Consider the following 20,363-nt stretch of genomic DNA (forward strand, 5'->3'; position numbering starts at 1 on the left):
AACAATTTTAATTAAAATTATATTACATCATTTTTTTAAGTTTCAGCAGAATAAAAGAGATACCATTTTTACTATGAAATTTTATTTTATTTCTTTGTTGTTACTGTTTTGATCATTTTGTTTTTGTCCATTATGTGCTTTACATATTGTGTGATTTGTTTTGCTTTTGTTGATATATTTGTAATGTATATGCATATATGTATACATATATGTATATTTTAATTTCGAATTTCATTTTCTAATGATATGCGCATCAAAACAAATTAACTTAGCGCAAAAAATTCGCTTTTTAACTGAAAATTATAATAGAAAATCAAATACAAATATATTTTTTTACTAAAAAATTTTTATTTAAGTAAATTATAAAGAAAGGCAAAAGAAGTGTATACCACGGAATTTCTATACGTTATTTAGCATTGATGCCCGTATTTGCTTGCTTAATATAATGCTAATATATTTATATATATATATTTAATATAATTTTTATATTTAATATAATGAATTTTTATAGTTTATATGGAATAACACTTAATTATACATTCATTCATATAGATCTTGTTTTCTTTTGTATTGTATCAATTTGTATACATATTTAAAATATATATATGAAATACAAATGTTAACTTAAACAACTGAATTTGTAGTTTGATTCGATTTGAAAATAAAATACAATTGTTTAATAACTAAAAACTTGACAAATGCATTTGTAGCTCATGTAGTAGAGATGTTTACTAGTAAGTAGTTTTGTTGCTTTTCTTTTGTGTTGCTGTTTCTTGATTGTGTGCTTTTTTATTTTATGTTTTTAAATGTTTGTTTCTTCTCTTTTGCCATTTTAATATAGTATCAAACCACTAAATACTTGCCATATAAATGATTTTGTTGTTTAAATATTTATTATATGTATACATATATATATTTTATGCTATATATTTACTATGCAATTGTTGCATATATGCAATTTGCGCTTAATTTTCATAATTTGCTTAGATACCTTTTTTTTATTATTCTTTCTATTCTGTTTCGGTTTTCTGTTCTGTTTTTTTTTAGGGAAAGTACAAAAGTATACGTTTTTCAAAAGCTTTTCTGTCGTAGTTTTCAAGTTACATATATTATACACACATAAATGTTGTATAAACAAAACATAGTAATAATAATTAAATAAAACTGGCCACGTCATTATTATCAAAAATAATTTAATCAACTAAGACCCAGGTAGTATCAAGTAATAGTAATTAATTTTGGAATGTCTAATAAATTACACAATTGTTAGATAAATAATTTATATAGATTAATTAAATGCAGTATTTAATTGTTAAGTTTTGATACTACCAAAGTTATAGAAAACATTGAAAGAATGTTTCATGCTGAAAACATTGTTCTTAAAAAAATTAAAATACATACATACACAAGAAGTAAACATAGAAAAACAAAACTCAAATTTGACGATGGCTGAAAATTACAAATTACAAAATACAAAAAATTCAGCTACACTACGTGGTTGCTCTCGTTCATCAGTTAGTTGGTGACGAGGAGTTGGGAGTGTTCACCTTAAGGAAACTTTGCTTTCGGATTGTTCTTGGTGTTGCAGTTGTTGTGGTTGCTGTGAGTAGACTACTCGCTGTCAATGTTGAGACCGACACGCTTCTCCTCCTCGAGCATGGCGTCCAGCTCATCAGTTAAATTTGCCAACATGTTGCCAATATCGTTGAGCACATTGACCGATACTTTAGGTGGCACTGTATTAACCACTATTGGCGCAGCAACCGTCGCCGCTTCAGGCGATGCTGCTGGCTCGTTACCACCACCACCAACAACACTACTGGCCACATCCAAGGTGGGCGAACGCAAATGCAAAGCGCTGCTGCCGGCACTCGCTGTGCTGTTCATGCTGTCGCTGCGAGCGAGAGTTGCATCATGAAGCGAACTGGAAGATTTCAGCGAGTGAAATGAATGCGCTATGTTGGCAATTGTGTTTGTCGATGACGAACTGGAACTGGAGCTGGAGGAATGCAAATGCGTGCCGGCCGCATGATGTCCAGCTGCTGATCCCGCTGCTGCACCATTACCGCCGCTGCCAGATTGCAGCTCCTGGCGATTGAGCAGACGCTGCTTAATGGTGCCGGTGTTCTCATTGGCAAACGGTATCGTGTCAATCGAATCGATGCTGGAATTTGACTTATTGTCATGATACTTCTCGCAGTGAATCTCGGCCGTTGTCTGCTGTATAGTCGCATAGTTGGCATAGATGGGCTGGTGCTGCTGCTGCTGCTGTGAGTTGACTCCTTGCTGTTGCTGCCAATGCTGCGCCGTGTGGCCATAGAACATGTGCTGTGATTGCTGCTGTGCTTGCTGCTGTTGATTGGTTGCTCCGACTGCGCCCTGAGCAGTTGCCTCCACGCTCAACTGACGCGAGTTACGTATGCTGCAGTGACGACGCGGTGGCTCTGGCGCTATCTTCTTGCCCGCCAATGGACTGCCGCTTAAGTAGGCCTACAAGAGAGAGATATGATATTGTTAGCATTAAGTTGCAACTTGGTTGCAAGTGTGACTTACTGTTGCGCCATCAGCACCACCGGCTGTCACATACTCAGCCGCTGCTGCCGCATTCATGTAGTGATGATGCTCCAGTGGCGGCATCGTATTCAGCACGGCTCGCTGGAGTATGCCTCGTTGCTGGCGTGGCAAGGTGCCGCCACCCTCCTCGTAGAGCAGCTCGCGTGTGGCATCATTGGTGGGTGTAATGTCGCCATCATCATAGGAACGACGCCAGCCAATGGCCGCAGCATTGTTGCCAAGCAGACGGGCTGCTGCCGCCTGTTGATGTTGCTGCTGCTGCTGTTGGAGCAGCTGATGATGTTGCTGCTGTTGAAGAGTGGCTGCTGCTGCCATTGCTGCTGCTGCGGCCGCTGTTGTTGGCGGCCCAAAGTGTCCATAGTCAGTGGTCGTGTAATGGCTAAAGGTCAAATGGCTGCGCGTGCTGTTGTCTTGTATATCCTCCAGCGATTCCAGGCTCTTACCGCGCGGTTGACGCACCTGCAATTGCGAGACAGAGACGGAGAGACAGAGGCATTAGTTACCGTGTGGCATGTGGCAACACTTAAAGTTCAAGGACGACTGCAGACGACTGACAACTGTCGACTGACACTTGTCGAGGACCATTGAAGCACCCACCTTAATGAGCACCACATCGTTGCCGTTGCAACACTCGTGATTGCTGCCCGTGCAATAATAGGCATCCCCCCCACTGGCGGCACTGAGACCACCGCTGTGGCCATTGGCCAACGTATTCACATTGCTCGTCGCATAGATCTTGGTGTCGTCCCAGGAGACGCGTGTCGTTGGCACATAAGATGGCGTACTTGGTATGGGCACATTGAATTGCCAAGGCTTCCGTTGGTACTCCTAACGAGGTCAGCCCCATTAATTACGTTATGAAAATTAAAAAGAAGAAATCAAAATAATCAAATTAGAAAATTTTAAAATAAAGAAAATTTCTTGAAATATTTATAACAAACTCAATTATTAAAATTAATATGAGATTTTAGTTAAAGACTTTAAACAGGACTATAATAATACTTAAAATTGTATACGTAAAAATTAAATTAAATAAATTTATAAAGTAGAAAAAATGAATAACAATTAAATTATGATATTGATTGTGAATTATTAATCTTTAAATAAATGAATAAATAGATTGCTTATAAAAGAAGATATTGAATTACTGTTGTAAGAATATAAATAAACTTAGAAAAAAATAAATAATAAGATAACTTATGTAATAGGGAAACTCATTTTGTCTAATATTAAATAATGATTTTAATTTGTACTCTTGATTATATAAATCAATTTATAATTCAAAAATATTATAGATACCCATTTTAATTGTAAAAACGAAAATAGTTTATTTCAAATTATTTAAATTTAAAAGTAAACCTAGCAAGTACATAAAACAATGCTAAAATTCACACGAATCTTTCTGTAAATATTCCATTTGACGACGCACCTCTAATACATATAGTATATATAAATCTATTTGCTTAACTATGGCTCCACCTTATAGCGAGTGTTATTCCATGATGCTTACCTGCTGCTGATAGGCATTGGCACCACCCGGATTCCATTTGCCGCTGATAATGTCTTTGACCCGCTTGATGGCCAACAGAATTTTCTTTTGATGTCCCAACTTGACAATGCCAATGTCCTCGAGATCCTCCCAAGTCACTTGGGTGACATCGCGCACCGTTTTGTAGTTTTGCTCAAGCAGCGGTTGTATGTATTCCTCCAGACGCAACAGCTGCAGCCACTCCTCAATAGAGCCCTGAAAATAAATCAAAAAATAATATTCGAATTAGTTGTAAAGTCGATCAGTGTGTGTGTGTTTGTGTGTGTGTTGTGTGTGTGTGTGTTGACAGCTAATCGCATTTGATTAGCGTCAACCCCATCATCGGGAGCAACCAAGCAACAAATTGTCCATGAACTAATTCCAGGCCAAAGCGCTGATACCAGACACCATTCCAATCCATTCCAAAAGGGGAACCACACAAGGGAGGAGGCATAGGGAGAGGAAGGTTTAGCTAGGGAATTGCCTCTAGGTACTGTGCATTGCGTTTGTCTCTGCCTGATGAGCTCGTCGCAGCTCTAATCAGTTGTAATTGATAAGATATGACATAAATCGCGTCAAAGCACAAACATAAAGAAACGAGTAAAGAGATACAAAACTCGTTGTCGTCAACGTTGTCTGCCATTAAACGGTAGCCGAAGTCTCCACACACAATCCCATACACACACATTGACATACACACACACATACAGTTGTAAGTCGGCTCAGTCGAAAATCATCAACATTTTTTTCCTTCTTGTTTTTCGTGTGACGTGTTAATAACTTTTGAAGCTATTGCTCTTTTGCTTGCTGTGTAAATTGCCGTTGATTTCTATTTAATTAAGCGAATGTGAATGTTATGGATGCTGTTAAATCTCTATCTCTCTCTCTGTCTCTCTCTCTCGTATACGCTTTCTCGCTTCCTCACTTGTTCGTGATTTGGCATGAGTTGTGTAGACATTTCAAGGGCGCTACAATTTAATGGAAATTTTATTGTTTTAGGCGCTGTAAATGATCACATTTAAAATATGATTTGTCAGTTTTGATTTTACGCTCAGCAAATCGTTTTTCGACGCTGCAAATTCTAAAATTCTTTTAACTAACCCTTTTTTAACGCATACTTAATTTATTATTTGAATCAGGGAATCAAACCGAAACAAATATAGGCACGTTTTCGGTACGTCCCGAAGTAACTATTTCGATATAAGGTTCTATTTCATTTCTTCCCTTTCGGTTCCGGAATTAGTAGCGGTACGTAACGGTACAGCGAATCAATTTTAAAATTTTAAGATGTCGTTTTATAATAAGATCAAAAAAATGTTTTGAACGTATGGAAAATTTGATGATAAATGGCTTAGGTAAGGTAAGTATGGAAAATTGGATTATAGATGACTTAGTATCGAAAAATATTAAATTTTCTAGATGATAAAAATTTAAATGCAGAATTAATTTAGAGGCCAAATCATGATCATAATGACATTCCGCTTGAAAATCGGTTAATTTTTGATAAAGTTATGAGAGATCAAAGTTTTTGAAAAAATGTCAAGGGGTAAGTATGGAAAATTGGATGATAGATGGCTTAGTATCGAAAAATATTAAATTTTCTAGATGATAAAAATTTAAATGCAGAATTAATTTAGAGGCCAAATCATGATCAAAATGACATTCCGCTTGAAAATCAGTTAATTTTGATAAAGTTATGAGAGATCAAAGTTTTGAAAAATGTCAAGGGTAAGTATGGAAAATTGGATGATAGATGGCTTAGTATCGAAAAATATCAAATTTTCTAGATGATAAAAATTTAAATGCAGAATGAATTTAGAGACCAAATCATGATCAAAATGACATTCCGCTTGAAAATCGGTTAATTTTTGATAAAGTTATGAGAGATCAAAGTTTTTGAAAAAATGTCAAGGGGTAAGTATGGAAAATTGGATGATAGATGGCTTAGTATCGAAAAATATTAAATTTTCTAGATGATACAAATTTGAATGCAGAATTAATTTGGGGGCCAAATCATGATCATAATGACATTCCGCTTGAAAATCGGTTAATTTTTGATAAAGTTATGAGAGATCAAAGTTTTTGAAAAAATGTCAAGGGGTAAGTATGGAAAATTGGATGATAGATGGCTTAGTATCGAAAAATATTAAATTTTCTAGATGATAAAAATTTAAATGCAGAATTAATTTAGAGGCCAAATCATGATCAAAATGACATTCCGCTTGAAAATCGGTTAATTTTTGATAAAGTTATGAGAGATCAAAGTTTTTGAAAAAATGTCAAGGGGTAAGTATGGAAAATTGGATGATAGATGGCTTAGTATCGAAAAATATCAAATTTTCTAGATGATAAAAATTTAAATGCAGAATGAATTAAGAGACCAAATCATGATCAAAATGACATTCCGCTTGAAAATCGGTTAATTTTTGATAAAGTTATGAGAGATCAAAGTTTTTGAAAAAATGTCAAGGGGTAAGTATGGAAAATTGGATGATAGATGGCTTAGTATCGAAAAATATCAAATTTTCTAGATGATAAAAATATAAATGCAGAATCAATTTAGAGACCAAATCATGATCAAAATGACATTCCGCTTGAAAATCGGTTAATTTTTGATAAAGTTATGAGAGATCAAAATTTTTGAAAAAATGTCAAGGGGTAAGTATGGAAAATTGGATGATAGATGGCTTAGTATCGAAAAATATTAAATTTTCTAGATGATACAAATTTGAATGCAGAATTAATTTGGGGGCCAAATCATATTCAAAAAGCTATTCCGCTTGAAAATCGGTATATTTTTGATGAAGTTATGAGAGATCAAAGTTATTGAAAAAATGTCAAGGGGTAAGTATGGAAAATTGGATGATAGATGGCGTAGTATCGAAAAATATTAAATTTTCTAGATGATTTTTCTTAGTTTTGATCAAGTTATGGCAGTTGGAAGTTGCACAAATCTTTGACGTAGCAACTTTACCAAAACCAGAGTTTTCATACGGTTTAAGTTTCTGTACTAAAAATAAAACTGTTAGTTTCGGTTATGGGTTTCGGTACCGGTTCCGGCGTTATTCCCTGATTTGAATTATTATACAACTTTTTTTTATTTATTGAACTCAGGGAACAAATTATATTTTAAATCCAAAAACTGAAACGTTTGGCACATGATTTTGAAAAATTAAATTAATGTTTATTTTGATTCCTCAATTGCTTTACATAGACAACTTTTAAAATAAATTATATAATGTGGAGCTTGATATCTAGATACTCTATATATTTTACTTGATAAACCTACACAACTCTCAACATATTACCGTTACAGTCTGTAATAACCAACTTTAGCAGACTGTAGTCAATTTCAGTCTTCACTACTCCAATCGCAATCTGAAGATGCTAATTTCTTCATATTTGTAGAGAGCATACCACGACATATTTTCCATAATAATCAAAAGGAAATATTTATTTAACGTCATTTGGTGGGTATACAATTATCCGAGTAGTATATATACTTATACACATGTATTTTGTTTTCCACTTTGAAGCTCATTAGCAGGTAGCATGTGGCATGACACCAACCAACAAATCCGCATACAGCAGCCACAGCTAACAACAACATGAACAACAACAACAGCAACATCGATGGTCACCATTAACGCGACGAAAAGAAAACAACAAATTTGAAAAATAAAAACTGGTTTTTTATTTCAACCAACTGTACGTACCCAAAACAACAAAAAGAAAAAAAAAGAGTATATACTTTAGCTAAACATGAGAGTACGTCAGGCCGAAAACTAAATACCATTTGAGAGTGTCTAATAACGGCGGCAGCAACAACAACAACAATAACAAAAACAACGTCAAGGTCGTTGGTTGATTGCGCTTTTTGTTTTTGCCTTTGTGGCAAGGAATGAGAATGAGCCGGGCCAAGAGATTGGCAACGACATATCGTTGTTGACGTTGTTTAATAACCTTTTTTTTCTTTTTCTTTCTACATCACGTTGCCTCTGAGGTATTTCGCTTTATTTCCTTTTTCGTTCGTCAGATAAAGAAAGCACCGGTTCGGATGTGGTAAAAATGTTTAGATACATACACCAACACACACAAGTGTATAACTAATCATTTTCTTGTTTATTATTTTTTGTAGAATGCCAACTAATGAGGGTAACCCGCACATTTGCATGCGCTTGCAGAAACTTTCATTTCCAGCATCAAATATAGACAAAAAAAAAAAAACAAATATACATATGTATATATAGGAGTGATGTAAGTACCTCCCGCCCCCTCCGCAAGTCTGGAGATTGAAGCCACACCCAAGGCGACGTTGTCGCTCAAGATCAACAAAAGTTTGTAGCTCAATGGGGTGCTTGAAGAGCGATAAGAGTCAAAAGACCGAGTTACTCGACCAGTAAAAATCTCAACCCAACACAGCAGAAACTTGCGAAAACAGTCACGAACCGGCGTTATATAAACAACAACCAAAACAACAATAAAAATATATATATGTATAAACAAAGATAAAAAAATTCTATACAACTAGTAATATATTATTTCGCATTTTTAACTAGTAAAAAAAAAGACCGAAACAAAAGCTGAGGTCATTTTGGGAGTTGAAAAATTGCAAAGCTTGAAAACGGTTTGAGTTATTGGCATATGGTATAAATGTGTTCGTTTCATAAATACAAATGGGAAAAACAAAAGATTTAATGATAACTGAACGCTGAAAAATGAAAACTGACCGCAGGTTATAATTTGAAACGAGCAATTAAGAGCGAGTAACTATGGAATGCGGTTCAAGTATGAGTTTGAGAGTTTAAAAGCCAGATTGAGATACAGATACAATGCGATAAATGATATTTTCAGTTTCGACTTGAGAAGAAACACATGCAGTTTGTAAGCGCATTCATTAGATGCAGGTGGGTAGCTTACAACCCACGACACATGAGAGAAACACAGAGACAGACAGATAGACACACAGGTGGGTGGGTGGAGGGGAATGTTTGATTTCGAGTTCGTAGCTGACGAAATCAATGAATCAGACATAATTCAAATGCAACTAAAGCTGCGGATTATTGTTGGCGTGTCCATTGTGGGATTATGAACAGTGCACGTATTTGTCATTCCAATGTAGACTCTACAATTGAAGTAGATGTTGAAGAAAAATCCATGAATTATATTATGATCGGATTGTACTCATAAAAATTATAGAGATTACAAACAAAGGAATGTCAGTACTTGCTGAGATCTTAAGTCGATAGTATCAGTTCGATAAGTTCATTGTCATTATAGTTATATAATTATCGATTTGATATAAAAGCAAAACAGTTGTAGATAAATTCAATTATATCTTGGTGTTGGTAGAGTTTTAGCAGTTAATATATAACATAAATAAAACAAAGTAGAGAATAAAAAAATAATCAAAATTTAGACTAAGTTTAAATAAATTCTTAAAAAAAAAATAAAAAATTGTTGGTTTTACAGTTTGTCTTTTATTATTTTAACTTTAAATCATATGATATTTCTAAATTTATCTCTTATACTGTTATGTACAAATTATTCAGCTTTTCCTGGTTACTTATGAAAGTTTCATTTATGCATCTGACACGTTTAACGATTATGCCTACAATTTTGTTCAGTTATTTCAATTCAAAAGCTCTGTGACTTCTCAAAATGGTGATTTAAGTGGGCTCGATCACCACATTTGGGCATGAGAAACTAGTGTCGAGGGCTTGTTTTGGGTGCACGTGGAGTGCATATCGATAAGACAATAGCTTGCATTTCATTATGTCACGTATTTTTTCGGATATTGTCGCAGATAAATAAAAACAGTAAAATATTATGTGGATAAGACAACGTTGCGACTTTTCTTTAAAAACGTGTCTGAGTCACGTGGCATATGTATTGTCAGTTTCGTTAAGAAAAGCGGGGAATTTAGATAAGCTAAATAAATGCCAAAGTTAAACAGAAAAAGATGTCATAAATATATGAGTCATATGAGATAGAAATCTTGTTAGATCTACTTGTTTAGAATCTGAATATTAACATATTTCAACTTAATTTATACTCACAATCGTATAGTTTCTGCTTTTTAATCTAGCAATTAATCGTAACGAAGTAAGACACGATGCACATGCACTTGACTAGCACTTTGATCTGTCAGATCAATGCTAAAGATCACTTGAAATACATTGCTCAATTAGCCTAGTAAAATCTCGAGGCGACATTTCAAGTGATCCATAGTCTCTTTGCCCCTGCAACTTCAATGAAATGTCACCTGAAATGGCGCCAGATTCTACACAACAAACTAAAGTGTCAGAGAGAGAAAGAATCTTTTTTTTTGTTTTCGGTATCTGTTTATGTTGCCAAGTGTGTTTAATGAATTGTTGATGGGAATTAATGTGCGCATATTAAACGAAATTCTTTCATTAACAATGAAATAAAAATAAGCAAGTTGCTGACGGCGCTTTTTTATGTGGCGTTCAGTATGTGGGAAACAAGTTTTTGCAGCACGATTGCAAATGCTTTTTTATTGAAATATTTAAAAGATAAGCTGAAAAATAAATAAATAATAAAAAGCAAACGAGTTGGTATAACTTGGATGGAGGACGATCTTCATACATGTTTATATCAACTGATATCTAAGTAGCGAATAATTTAGTCAACTAACAGATGGTGTCATGTTGAGGCTTACAAAATCAGCTTAAGTGCGCTAATCAATCCGATAGTGAGAAGTTTAAGAGGAGCAACGAATTAACGAGTGGAGTCTTGGCTATTGAAATAGTTCTTAGCCTAAAGATGCATTAATAATCTTAATGATTCCATTAGGATTTCGGTTTCAGACTGACAAGGCATATAGAAAAATAAATCAAGTTTTTTACTAGATGTTATAGGATTTCGGTTTCAGACTGACAAGGCATACAGAAAGATAAATCAAGTATTTTACTAGATGTTATACGAAGAAATATAAAAGTTATTGATGCTCGTTACTTCTACTCGTTAGATATTAAATCGATTAGTAGTACGATTAAAATGTTATTCATTAATAGCCTGAGTGTGTCGAATATAAACGACTAAATTGTTAAGGGGTTAGATTTTAAATACTTTGAAAAGTTGCTACTCGTTACTTCGGCTACTCGTTAGATATTGAGAGCAACTTCTGACAATTAAAATATTTTTAAATATTTCTGAGACTACAATATAACGCAGCGATATATTTAATAGACTTGCTGTTCGTTAGCGAGTATTTAAATTTAAAAACTAGTTTGCAGCTGTCAGATATCGTTCATCCCTAGCACTATTCCCCTTTAGTTGCCATAATTAATGCCAATTTGACAAATTGCCGAGCGTAGACTTATGACTAAAAGTTGACTTTATGCAAATATCACGAGTTGTTTAGCTGATTAGATAGAAAAGCGGAACTGGTCGCGGTTCGTTGTTGTTCGTTTGTTTACTTACCGGCACAAAGTGTGGCAAATTGTCGAGCACCTGCAGCTTGTCGATGCGCTGTTTAATGCGCTCACGATGATGCGGATTCTTGATGCCAATGGCGGTGAGATCCTCGGGCGTCATGCGCGCAATCGTTGGCAAATCGTAGCCGGCGGCAATGAAGAGTTGTGCGTATTCCTCATGCTTCATCTCCAGCAGCCAGTCAATAATTAGCTCATCATTGCGCTGCCGATCGACGCTGCCAATGGAACAGGAGCTGACCGAGCTGCAGCGCGGCGAGGAGAGAGGGGCACGTATAGAAGCTCCCGACGAGGATACGCCTGTCAAGTAGGAGGAGGCACGACCCGAGTCCAAGCTGGCCGTGCTATGACGTGAACCCGAACCGGCCGAACCCGATGACGAGCCCGGCGAATCGCGTCCAGGTGATTGTGTTAGATCAATGCCCTGATCCTCCTGCAGTGCCAGCTGCTGATGATAATAAACCGCCGCCTTGTGCGTCAGTGGTTCACGCAGTGTGGCACAAAATACGGGCGGTGGGCAGGCCACAATGCTGGGAGGGAGTGGAGTCTGTGCTGGAGGTTTGCTGCCAGAGCTGACACCTCCAGTTGTTGCTCCAGTTGCTGCCTCATCCTTCATGCGCAGGGCAACGCTCGTCTCGCGTGGCAAATTGAAGCCGCCCTCCTCCAGCGAGGGCGATGAGACAATGCTGCTTCCGCTCATGCTACAAATGCCATCGTCCAGTTGATGATGATGCTGCTGCTGCTGATGTTGTTGTTGCTGTTGATGCTGTTGATGATGTCGCAAGGGTCCGCTTAGCCTATAGAGCGGTAACTGTGGCTGATGATGGCCAAGGGGCGATGAGGGCGACACCGGTGCGTCTCCAGGTATTGTCGGCGGCTGTACCTTCTTAGCTTGTGCCGTGGATGCGTGCGGCTTCAGTGGGCGATGCATTTCGCGCTTCTATTTGTGCTGGCCACACTGGCCAAATTAGCTGCGGCAACTCCTGCAAGACGAGACGCAAACAAACAAACAAAGATATAGTGCAACTGCATTAGACATTTGGTTAGGGGAACAGGGAACAGGGAAAACAGAATAGGGAACAGATGTGCAGCAGATGTGTGCGCAGTGGAAATCTGCATAATTGGGCATAAATTCTCATTTTCTCTAGCTAAAAATAGGGTCACACTATTTAGGCGCGCGCGCGACGCTGCGGCAAGTCAATAAACTGCCATAGAGCACGAAAGTCGCACAGTGGATGCGATTGAAGAAACTGACAGCAAAAAAAATAAAATATGGCTTTTAAGTAGGTTACAAAATTAAAAGTTTTTATACAGACATTTGACATAGATTAAGAAGCAACTAATTAAACAAACAAAAGCGACCCTGGACCAGATTTATCAATAAATATGCATATTTTAAGTACATTTTTAGCTGGATTTTAACAAATTTTGTTAAATTATAAGAAAACAAAGAAGTAGTTGCACGCATAAGTAAAGGAGAGTCAATGACTTTATTCGAAAGAAAGTGCCTTTGTTTACAAAACGAAATTTAAATAAAAATAATTCTCTTTGTCATTTGACAAAGAAAAATTAAGTATTATATTATATTTAGTATTAAGTGGTTTGAGCTACTGATTCATAATGTATTGATATGTAGTGGGTTAAAAAAGCTTATGTTAATCGAATGGTCTGATTTCTTAAAATGCATCTTAAAATGTTTGCAATTGAACCACTGTGCGCCCGCAGCATCGTATTACAAATTTCATTCACAAAAACACAACTAAAAGCAAACACGAAGGGGCGATATAGAACGAAGTGAGACAGAGAGAGAGAGAGAGAGACGATGTCAAAGTTCGTTGACTGTGGGCTGCATTTGGGGGCTGTCTTGTCTAGGCGCTACGTCATAATACACTTGAAAAATGCACAGGCAGGCAGCAAGCGGTAAGAGGTAGCGTAAATCTGGCAGAAGTCACGAACAGGGCCGTTGCCTGGGCATGTCATTAACATGAAACAAGAACGAGAACGAGAACAAAGCGGCAAAATACTCGGAAGCAATAATATAGAAAAGCTTTAATTTGCAGTTCGAGTGAAACAGTTAAATTCCAAAAACGATTAACTCTGCTGCGTTTATCGATAACAAATCAACTGCAACAACGGCCACCTGTTCGATTAAGTACTCGATGCCCGGCCGGTTGCCACACACACACACACACAAGTGGAAACGGGAGCGAGTAACGAATCATACGACAGTAGCAGGTGCCAAATTTCATAACGTGTGTGTGGGAGTAAAAAATGCAGGAAAAAGGCAAAAGCGAAGAGAAACGAAGCGAAGCTAAAGTAAAGCAGAGCAAAAGCTGAAAAACAACACGCAAAACGGTGGCAGTAGTAAATTTCATTTACAAGCCCGACGACAGTCGTCGACTGTCTTTAATGAATTTTTATGTATGCGACGTGAAACGAAAATTAACGAAAAACTGCAGCCGAAGGCGCGGGAGAGGCCAAAGTAACAGAGAGACAGAGCGAGAGAGAGAGAGAGAGCGCCGAATAAGCTGCGACGGCGGCAGAGCCTGAGCAGAGTTGTAGGTAGGGTAGTATATCAAACAGTGAACGATACACAAATGTGGGTTGCGAATTGTTCTTGTTGTTGTCGTTGTTGTTGTCACCCACACACACCCCGTTCGCCCAGCTGCACACTTGCAGATGTTGTTGAACTGTGCGGCCGGCTTGCATTTTGGGCTAACATTTTTTTGTTTTTGTCTGCCCCTTCTTCTGTCCTTCTATACTCCTTTCCATTTGTATTTTTTTGTGTCGTTTATTGTCCATTTTTATGAGTCCATTCTGCTGTTGTCTTTTGTTGCTTGCGCATTTTAATTGCAAACATAGCACACACAGGACGCCCCCTGGCGTAAATAATGCAAAACAATTGCAGTTTCTCATGTTGTTGTTATTGTTTTTGTTGGTTGTGGGTGTGGGTGGTAAGTAATCATAATGAGCATAACAATTGCATGACGCGTATGTGTGTGTGTGTGTCTGTGTGAGCATAAAAACTGATTGGAAATGCAATTGGACGCTTGGGCGGCCTTTTCCTATTAGAAACTCCGCATACAATACAAAACTATTACAAAGGGCAGAGCAGGCTAAAAGATTTATTGATTGTCGCTGTCGTCACACACAAACACACACACATACATACACTTTGGCAGACACACACACACACACGCACACACACCCACAGATACTCATGTATCGATACAATGTAGCGGAGTTGCGGTTTTGAAGTTGGCAGCAAAAACGCTGAGCAACTAAAAATAATTATGGTTAGCAGTGCTTTGAACACACACACACACACAAGCTGTGAAACTCACTTACACACACACAGATAGAGCAGCACAAAGGGACCGCAATGTTCATACGCTTTTCAATGGGGGAGTATTGGGAGTTAGTTGTAAAGTTTGAATGTCTTAAAAGGGGGTGCGATAAGAACTCCGCAAATCTCGCACGAAACTTTATAGGGAGTATAGGACACAAATCCAAAGTCATAAGTTGACATAAGAACATAGGACATAAGAACATATAAGAGATACAAATAAATCTAAAATTATTCAATGGAGTATTAAAGATTAGTAGATTTTTATATTTGGAAATATTTGATGAAGCTGGGTTTGCGTATACAATTTTTAACACGATTTATTGTTTGTCTATGAAGACTTACATTACATATATAAAATATCCTTAAATAAAGCCTAAAATCAGCAACATTTTTTGTAAAATATCTAAGTAAAGTTTCTAAAAGCAATTCGATTTTTTTCAACTCAATTTTAATCTCGATAATCAGTTTGAATTTACATTACTCATCTCGACTTCTGTCTTCTTTAGAATTTACAAAGATCGTAAGAACATAACTAGTTTTTTCTTTACTTAAGATAGATTAATTGAGAATCTTTATTTTAAGCAAAAAAAATCAATCAAATACAAAGTAGGAAGTTATTGTAGGGTATCTAAAATTCGTAAAATGCTCTAGTCAGTTGTCACTGTCGCTGTGCGCCGTTAAGGTTTACTGGCATGAGTAATCAGCCAAATGGAGCGCAATAAAATGGCAACAGCAACGGCAACACGGCCAATCTATCAGACCAGGCAACAAACACATCAACATCAACATCATTTAGTTGATGTTGCCCAGCCACCCCCGATAAATGCCCCCACACTATAAATTCAACCACTTCATGGCCAGATTCATATGGCAGGGGACATGGACCTGGACGTGAAACTGAAAAGGAGGAATTGAGATGGAGAGCAGGAGAGCAGGAGCAGGAGGTGGCGGCTGAAATCAAATGAACCGAGTCTCATTCTCATGTTTATTAACGCTGCTTAACTGAATATGTAAGTGTGAGCCTGTGTGTGTGGGTGTCATTAAGCCCGATAGATAAAGGGACCGCCCAGGCAACACTTCATTACCAAAGCGACTTATTGACAACGACTCTTTGTTATACCCTATAATGTTAAGTAGAAAAAAGTAGAGTTGCACAGCTTTGACATATAAGAAACTTTCGTTTTATTATGATCTCTGATCAGTTGACTGCATATTAAAATGCTCTCATTTTGTTGGCTACTTTTACAGGGTATTTGCTTGGTGCATCATTTAGCATTATGGTTGCGGGTGCTTTGCATATATGACATGAGACAGTTTTCTATACTTTCCCCAAAATGTAAAGCGGACAAAAGTTTTCGGTTGCATTTTTCTTACATTTTCTTTTTGGTCCGTTTGCCACGCCCCAGTGTGAGTCTAGGTTTTGTTGTTGTCGTTGTTGCTGTGGTTGTTGTTGTACTCGTGTACATTGTTGGTAGCGTGTTTTGTCAGCAACAGCAACAACAACAGCAACAGCAACAAAATAAGATGGTGTTGCTGCCTGTCGATAACTAGAGATGTTGATCTTGCAAAGTAAAGGAGAGGACAACGACAACAACAACAGCAACAGCAACAACAATGGCCGCGGGCAGCATAAACTTGTTTTGCCTGTAAAAGGGAGTTGTTGTCGTTGTTGTTGTTGTTGATACTTTTGTTGTTGTTACTGTTGCTGATGTAGTTGTCGTTGTAGTTGTTATTGCATTGTCTTTGCGTTTTGTTTCAGGTTTCATCTGGCAACGCCAAGAACGGAGCAAACAAGAGCCCATAAAAAGCTCGTAGGAGTAAAATGCAACACACAACGAAGATGTGTCAAAAGTGTGGGCGAGAGAGAGAGAGAGAGAGAGCGCAGGGGGTAAGGACAGACAGACATACATACATACGTGCAGTTAACGGTTAATGCAAAGCGAATGCGTAGCGCATATGGTACCAGACAGTCAGACCGCCAGACCGACAGACAGAAGAAGCGACAGTCTGACCGACAGACAGACAGACCAAATAAGGTTGTCAGCACGTACACAGCAGAGCAGCAAAGCTCCAAAAGCGGCCATCAATTCTCCTCTTCTTCTTCTTCATCATTTTCTTTTTGGTCAAAAAACGCGAACAAGTTGTAAAGCGAGCAGAGTGCGAACAAAGCAGCACTAACAAAACAACAACAACAACTATAGTAAGCGGAGAAGAATATAAGGGTAGGGGGAGACAGTGAAGAGAACATTTACAGCTACATTGAACTTTTTAGTACCCAACTATTTGCCACCCACTTGCAAAGTGCGTTTACTACTACGCACACACACACACACGCATACATACATTTACACACACACATATATATATACATTTACATACATTAGCGAATTGGGAATATTTGCAACAACTGTGCCAAAAATATGCAAATTACCATTTGAAAACGTTGATTTGTATAACAATTTTTATAGCAAACGCAAAAGCTTCATTCAAATAAGCTTTAATCATAAATTTTGCATAAATTGCAATTGATTTACTAGGATAAAAACGCGTTGGAAAATTCTGTGCAAAATTTCTTTCACACACTCGTACACAAAAGTAACACCAACACTAAAACCAACACCAACACACACACAGACACCGCACACCGCACATACGAAGAGCGCGTTGGCTTTGGCCAAAAAACAAGTAAAGCATATGAAAAAGGCAGCGCAAAAAGTTGCCGCTGGTAGCTTGGCAGCGACAACGACGGCGGCGGCTGCTGCTGCTGCCTGCTAAAAGAAACGAAGAACGAGTCAAAAAGGCGGAGCGCGCACGAGCCGACAGCGACCGCAAGTCAAAGCGTATTGAAAACGCGGCTCAAGTTCGAGTCCAAGTTAGAGTCCTCCTGCCGTACGTTATTGAAGTTGTTCGGAGAGTGACAGACGCCGAGAGAGCGCAAGAGAGTGAGAGCACGAGAGTGCGCGCAAATTGCCACTCTCTTTTCAATTGTATTTTTTTGCCACAGCCACAGTCAAGTCAATTTGTTGCAATTGAAACAATAACAATTGTATGTCAATTTGTTGTCGCTGGCAAATTAGTTAATAAATGAACCAGGGCTCATTTTGATTATTGACGTCTGCATACTTGTTCCCTGTAGTCTAGTGCAACAGGAGCAAAGGCCGAGCAGAGAAATGCATGTTGTACAATGTATGCACAGTGGTTTCAAATCAAAAATACACTTGTAAACCTGTAGATGTTTATGTAATGTATATTGCATATTAATGAATGTTATCAACATTTAAGTTTTCCCAAGTTCGATCTGATAAGAGTTTGAGGTCAGTCGATTTATCCGGTAAGTGTATTGTTTTTAAGTCATTTGCATTTAAGCGTGTTTAGCATGAGAAGTTGTAAAACTGGGTCTAAAGTGTTTCAATGCTCAGTTTCAAGGTAAACTGTTAATTAGCATTCGCATAAACTTTATTTGTTTAACTAAATTACAAGTTCAGAGATATTTGCTTGCATATCTCCAACTTCTTGTACCACTGTGCGATGATGTGCCACAAAAAAGACAAACAAATCCAAACACTCACACTAATGTATGTCGCTAGGCAGTCAACCACTTTGCTTGCCGCATGAGCCAATAAGAGCCACAGAGACTGAGAGAGAGCCAACAAAAAAAAAGAGAGAAAAAGAGAGGGAGAGCACGCGTTCCACACGAGCTTAGCATTAACTTCAAAAAAGGCTCCAACTCTATTAAATGGCCTGTCCGCGCAATCTCTCTTACTCTCTCTCTCTCTGTCTGTCTTGAAGTTTCATTTACGCTCTCGTACCACAGACGAAACGAAATGTCATCGATGCTCACTAAACCGCCACTTTGCCTCTCCTCACCACCCCCAACCTCACCAATGAACGATGCCAACGACAATTCTAACACTTCATTGGAGCTGTTTGGGCTCGGGACGATGCGTTGTGTTGCGTTGCGACGCAACGACGTCAAGTCATTTGATTCCCACACAAATCTCTGCATATTGAGCGGACGCGAGAGTCGCTCCCCATTATGGCAAGTGAGTTATGAGCCAGTGTATGTGTGTGTACGTGTAATATGTGTTTGTGTGTGTGTACTGCGCTTTCTATTGATTTATATGAGCTTTATGGCGCAATCTGAGTACTTACAACGAGTACAAAGCTTAAGAAGAAGACTAAAGTAAACGCGCTTTGAATTTTCAAGTGCTGCAGAGACTTGTGCATAATGAGAGAATGACAGTCTAACATTTAATTGCCAACGAGCGCGTTTTGTTAACAAGCGGCGGGCATAAATTATGCAAAACATCAGCACAGCCAGAGTTGCCGCAGCGCCATTGTTGTCTGCCACTGAGAAGTCGCAGCACGCGTCAGCATCGGCTACGGCTGCGGCGCTCGAGCATAACATTAATGCCGAAACACTGGCACGTGTGGGTTTATTAATTACATAAGCAGAAGCAGCTGCAGTTTGTCCCGAAACAAAAACCAATTTCCTGCAGATGCCGTTGGCCACTCTAACAATACAGTAAAACAGCTGGCGGCTCCTGGCACAAAAGGAAGAAGCAGACAGATGACAGATGGCGACGTCAGCGCCGACGCCGACGCTGGCAGCAGCAGCGGCAGCAGGACACGAACGTCAAAACAATAACATTCCTAACAAAATTGCGGTCAAAAGCCGCTTACAAGAATTTCCAATAATGTACACACCTGTAAAATGTGTAGAAAATGCTATTTTCCAGTGCTTACGCTTTTTAATTTCCGAATACACCAAAGTAGTGGCAATCACATTAAACCACAACCACGACGAAAGTTGACACACAAAAGTAAACAAATGTTAAACTTTAACAGGGCATCAATTATTGTTGTTGTTTGCACGATTTATGACATTTTCCACATACACACACACACACACAAATAGAAGTGGCGCGCGCGCGACGCATAAAAGTAAAACATAAAACCAGATTAATTTTTGTGCAGCCGAGAAAAAGAGTTTATTAAGCTACGCTGCTTACGTAGTTGTGACTGTGTTGTTGTTGTAGCTGGTTTTTTTTTTATTTTGTTTGCTTCGCCGCCATTTTCTTTGCAGTTAACTCGTAACTTTAATCACTTTTGTGCTTAATGTGTACTGCGTTAATTTGTAATAGATTTTGTTAACATTTAATTGTACACTTTTATTAATTTTGTGCCACAATTCAACAAATTTATGCGTTTTTTAACTGCTTGTTAATACCGCGCGATCAGGCGACGCGAACTAGCTCGAACCTCTCGAAAAGAAAACAAAAATACAACTGAGTGTGATGTGGTAAATGTAAACCAGACTCTCTCTCTCTCTCTCTCTCTCACTCACTCGCTACAGTGGTACAAAGCTTGCCACCTAGCCAAATCTTCCGGATCTGGCTCGATTTTTTGTAATTAAGATTTAAGTATATTTCCTAAAATGGGTATTCTTAATATT

At 38.0% G+C, this 20,363-nt stretch overlaps 1 protein-coding gene across 2 annotated transcripts; it reads right to left on the reverse strand.

Annotated features, from left to right (window-relative positions):
* Positions 1 to 93: 93 nt before the first annotated feature.
* Positions 94 to 20,180, reverse strand: LOC117784922. 2 transcript variants are annotated; one of them, XM_034622775.1, is made up of 6 exons: positions 19,921 to 20,180; positions 11,549 to 12,542; positions 4,085 to 4,318; positions 3,172 to 3,402; positions 2,554 to 3,033; positions 94 to 2,490 (listed from the first exon to the last, which is right to left on the reverse strand). In XM_034622775.1, the coding sequence occupies exons 2-6, from the start codon at positions 12,488 to 12,490 to the stop codon at positions 1,612 to 1,614; spliced, it is 2,766 nt and encodes a 921-aa protein (XP_034478666.1). In that variant the 5' UTR covers positions 12,491 to 12,542; positions 19,921 to 20,180; the 3' UTR covers positions 94 to 1,611. The 2 variants fall into 2 exon arrangements, with proteins under 2 accessions (XP_034478666.1, XP_034478665.1); XM_034622774.1 differs by having other exon boundaries at positions 19,616 to 20,180.
* Positions 20,181 to 20,363: the final 183 nt, after the last annotated feature.

The sequence above is a fragment of the Drosophila innubila genome (assembly GCF_004354385.1).
Source record: "Drosophila innubila isolate TH190305 chromosome 2R unlocalized genomic scaffold, UK_Dinn_1.0 1_C_2R, whole genome shotgun sequence".
NCBI lineage: Eukaryota > Metazoa > Arthropoda > Insecta > Diptera > Drosophilidae > Drosophila > Drosophila innubila.

Bases quoted from the DNA above. Each gene is read 5' to 3' on its own strand.
- LOC117784922 (XM_034622775.1), bottom strand. From the start codon at position 12,490: ATGCATCGCCCACTGAAGCCGCACGCATCCACGGCACAAGCTAAGAAG. The intron at 3,034-3,171 runs GTGGGTGCTTCA...TCGCAATTGCAG, and splicing joins ACGATGTGGTGCTCATTAAG to GTGCGTCAACCGCGCGGTAA. The intron at 2,491-2,553 runs GTAAGTCACACT...TCTCTCTTGTAG, and splicing joins GTGGTGCTGATGGCGCAACA to GCCTACTTAAGCGGCAGTCC.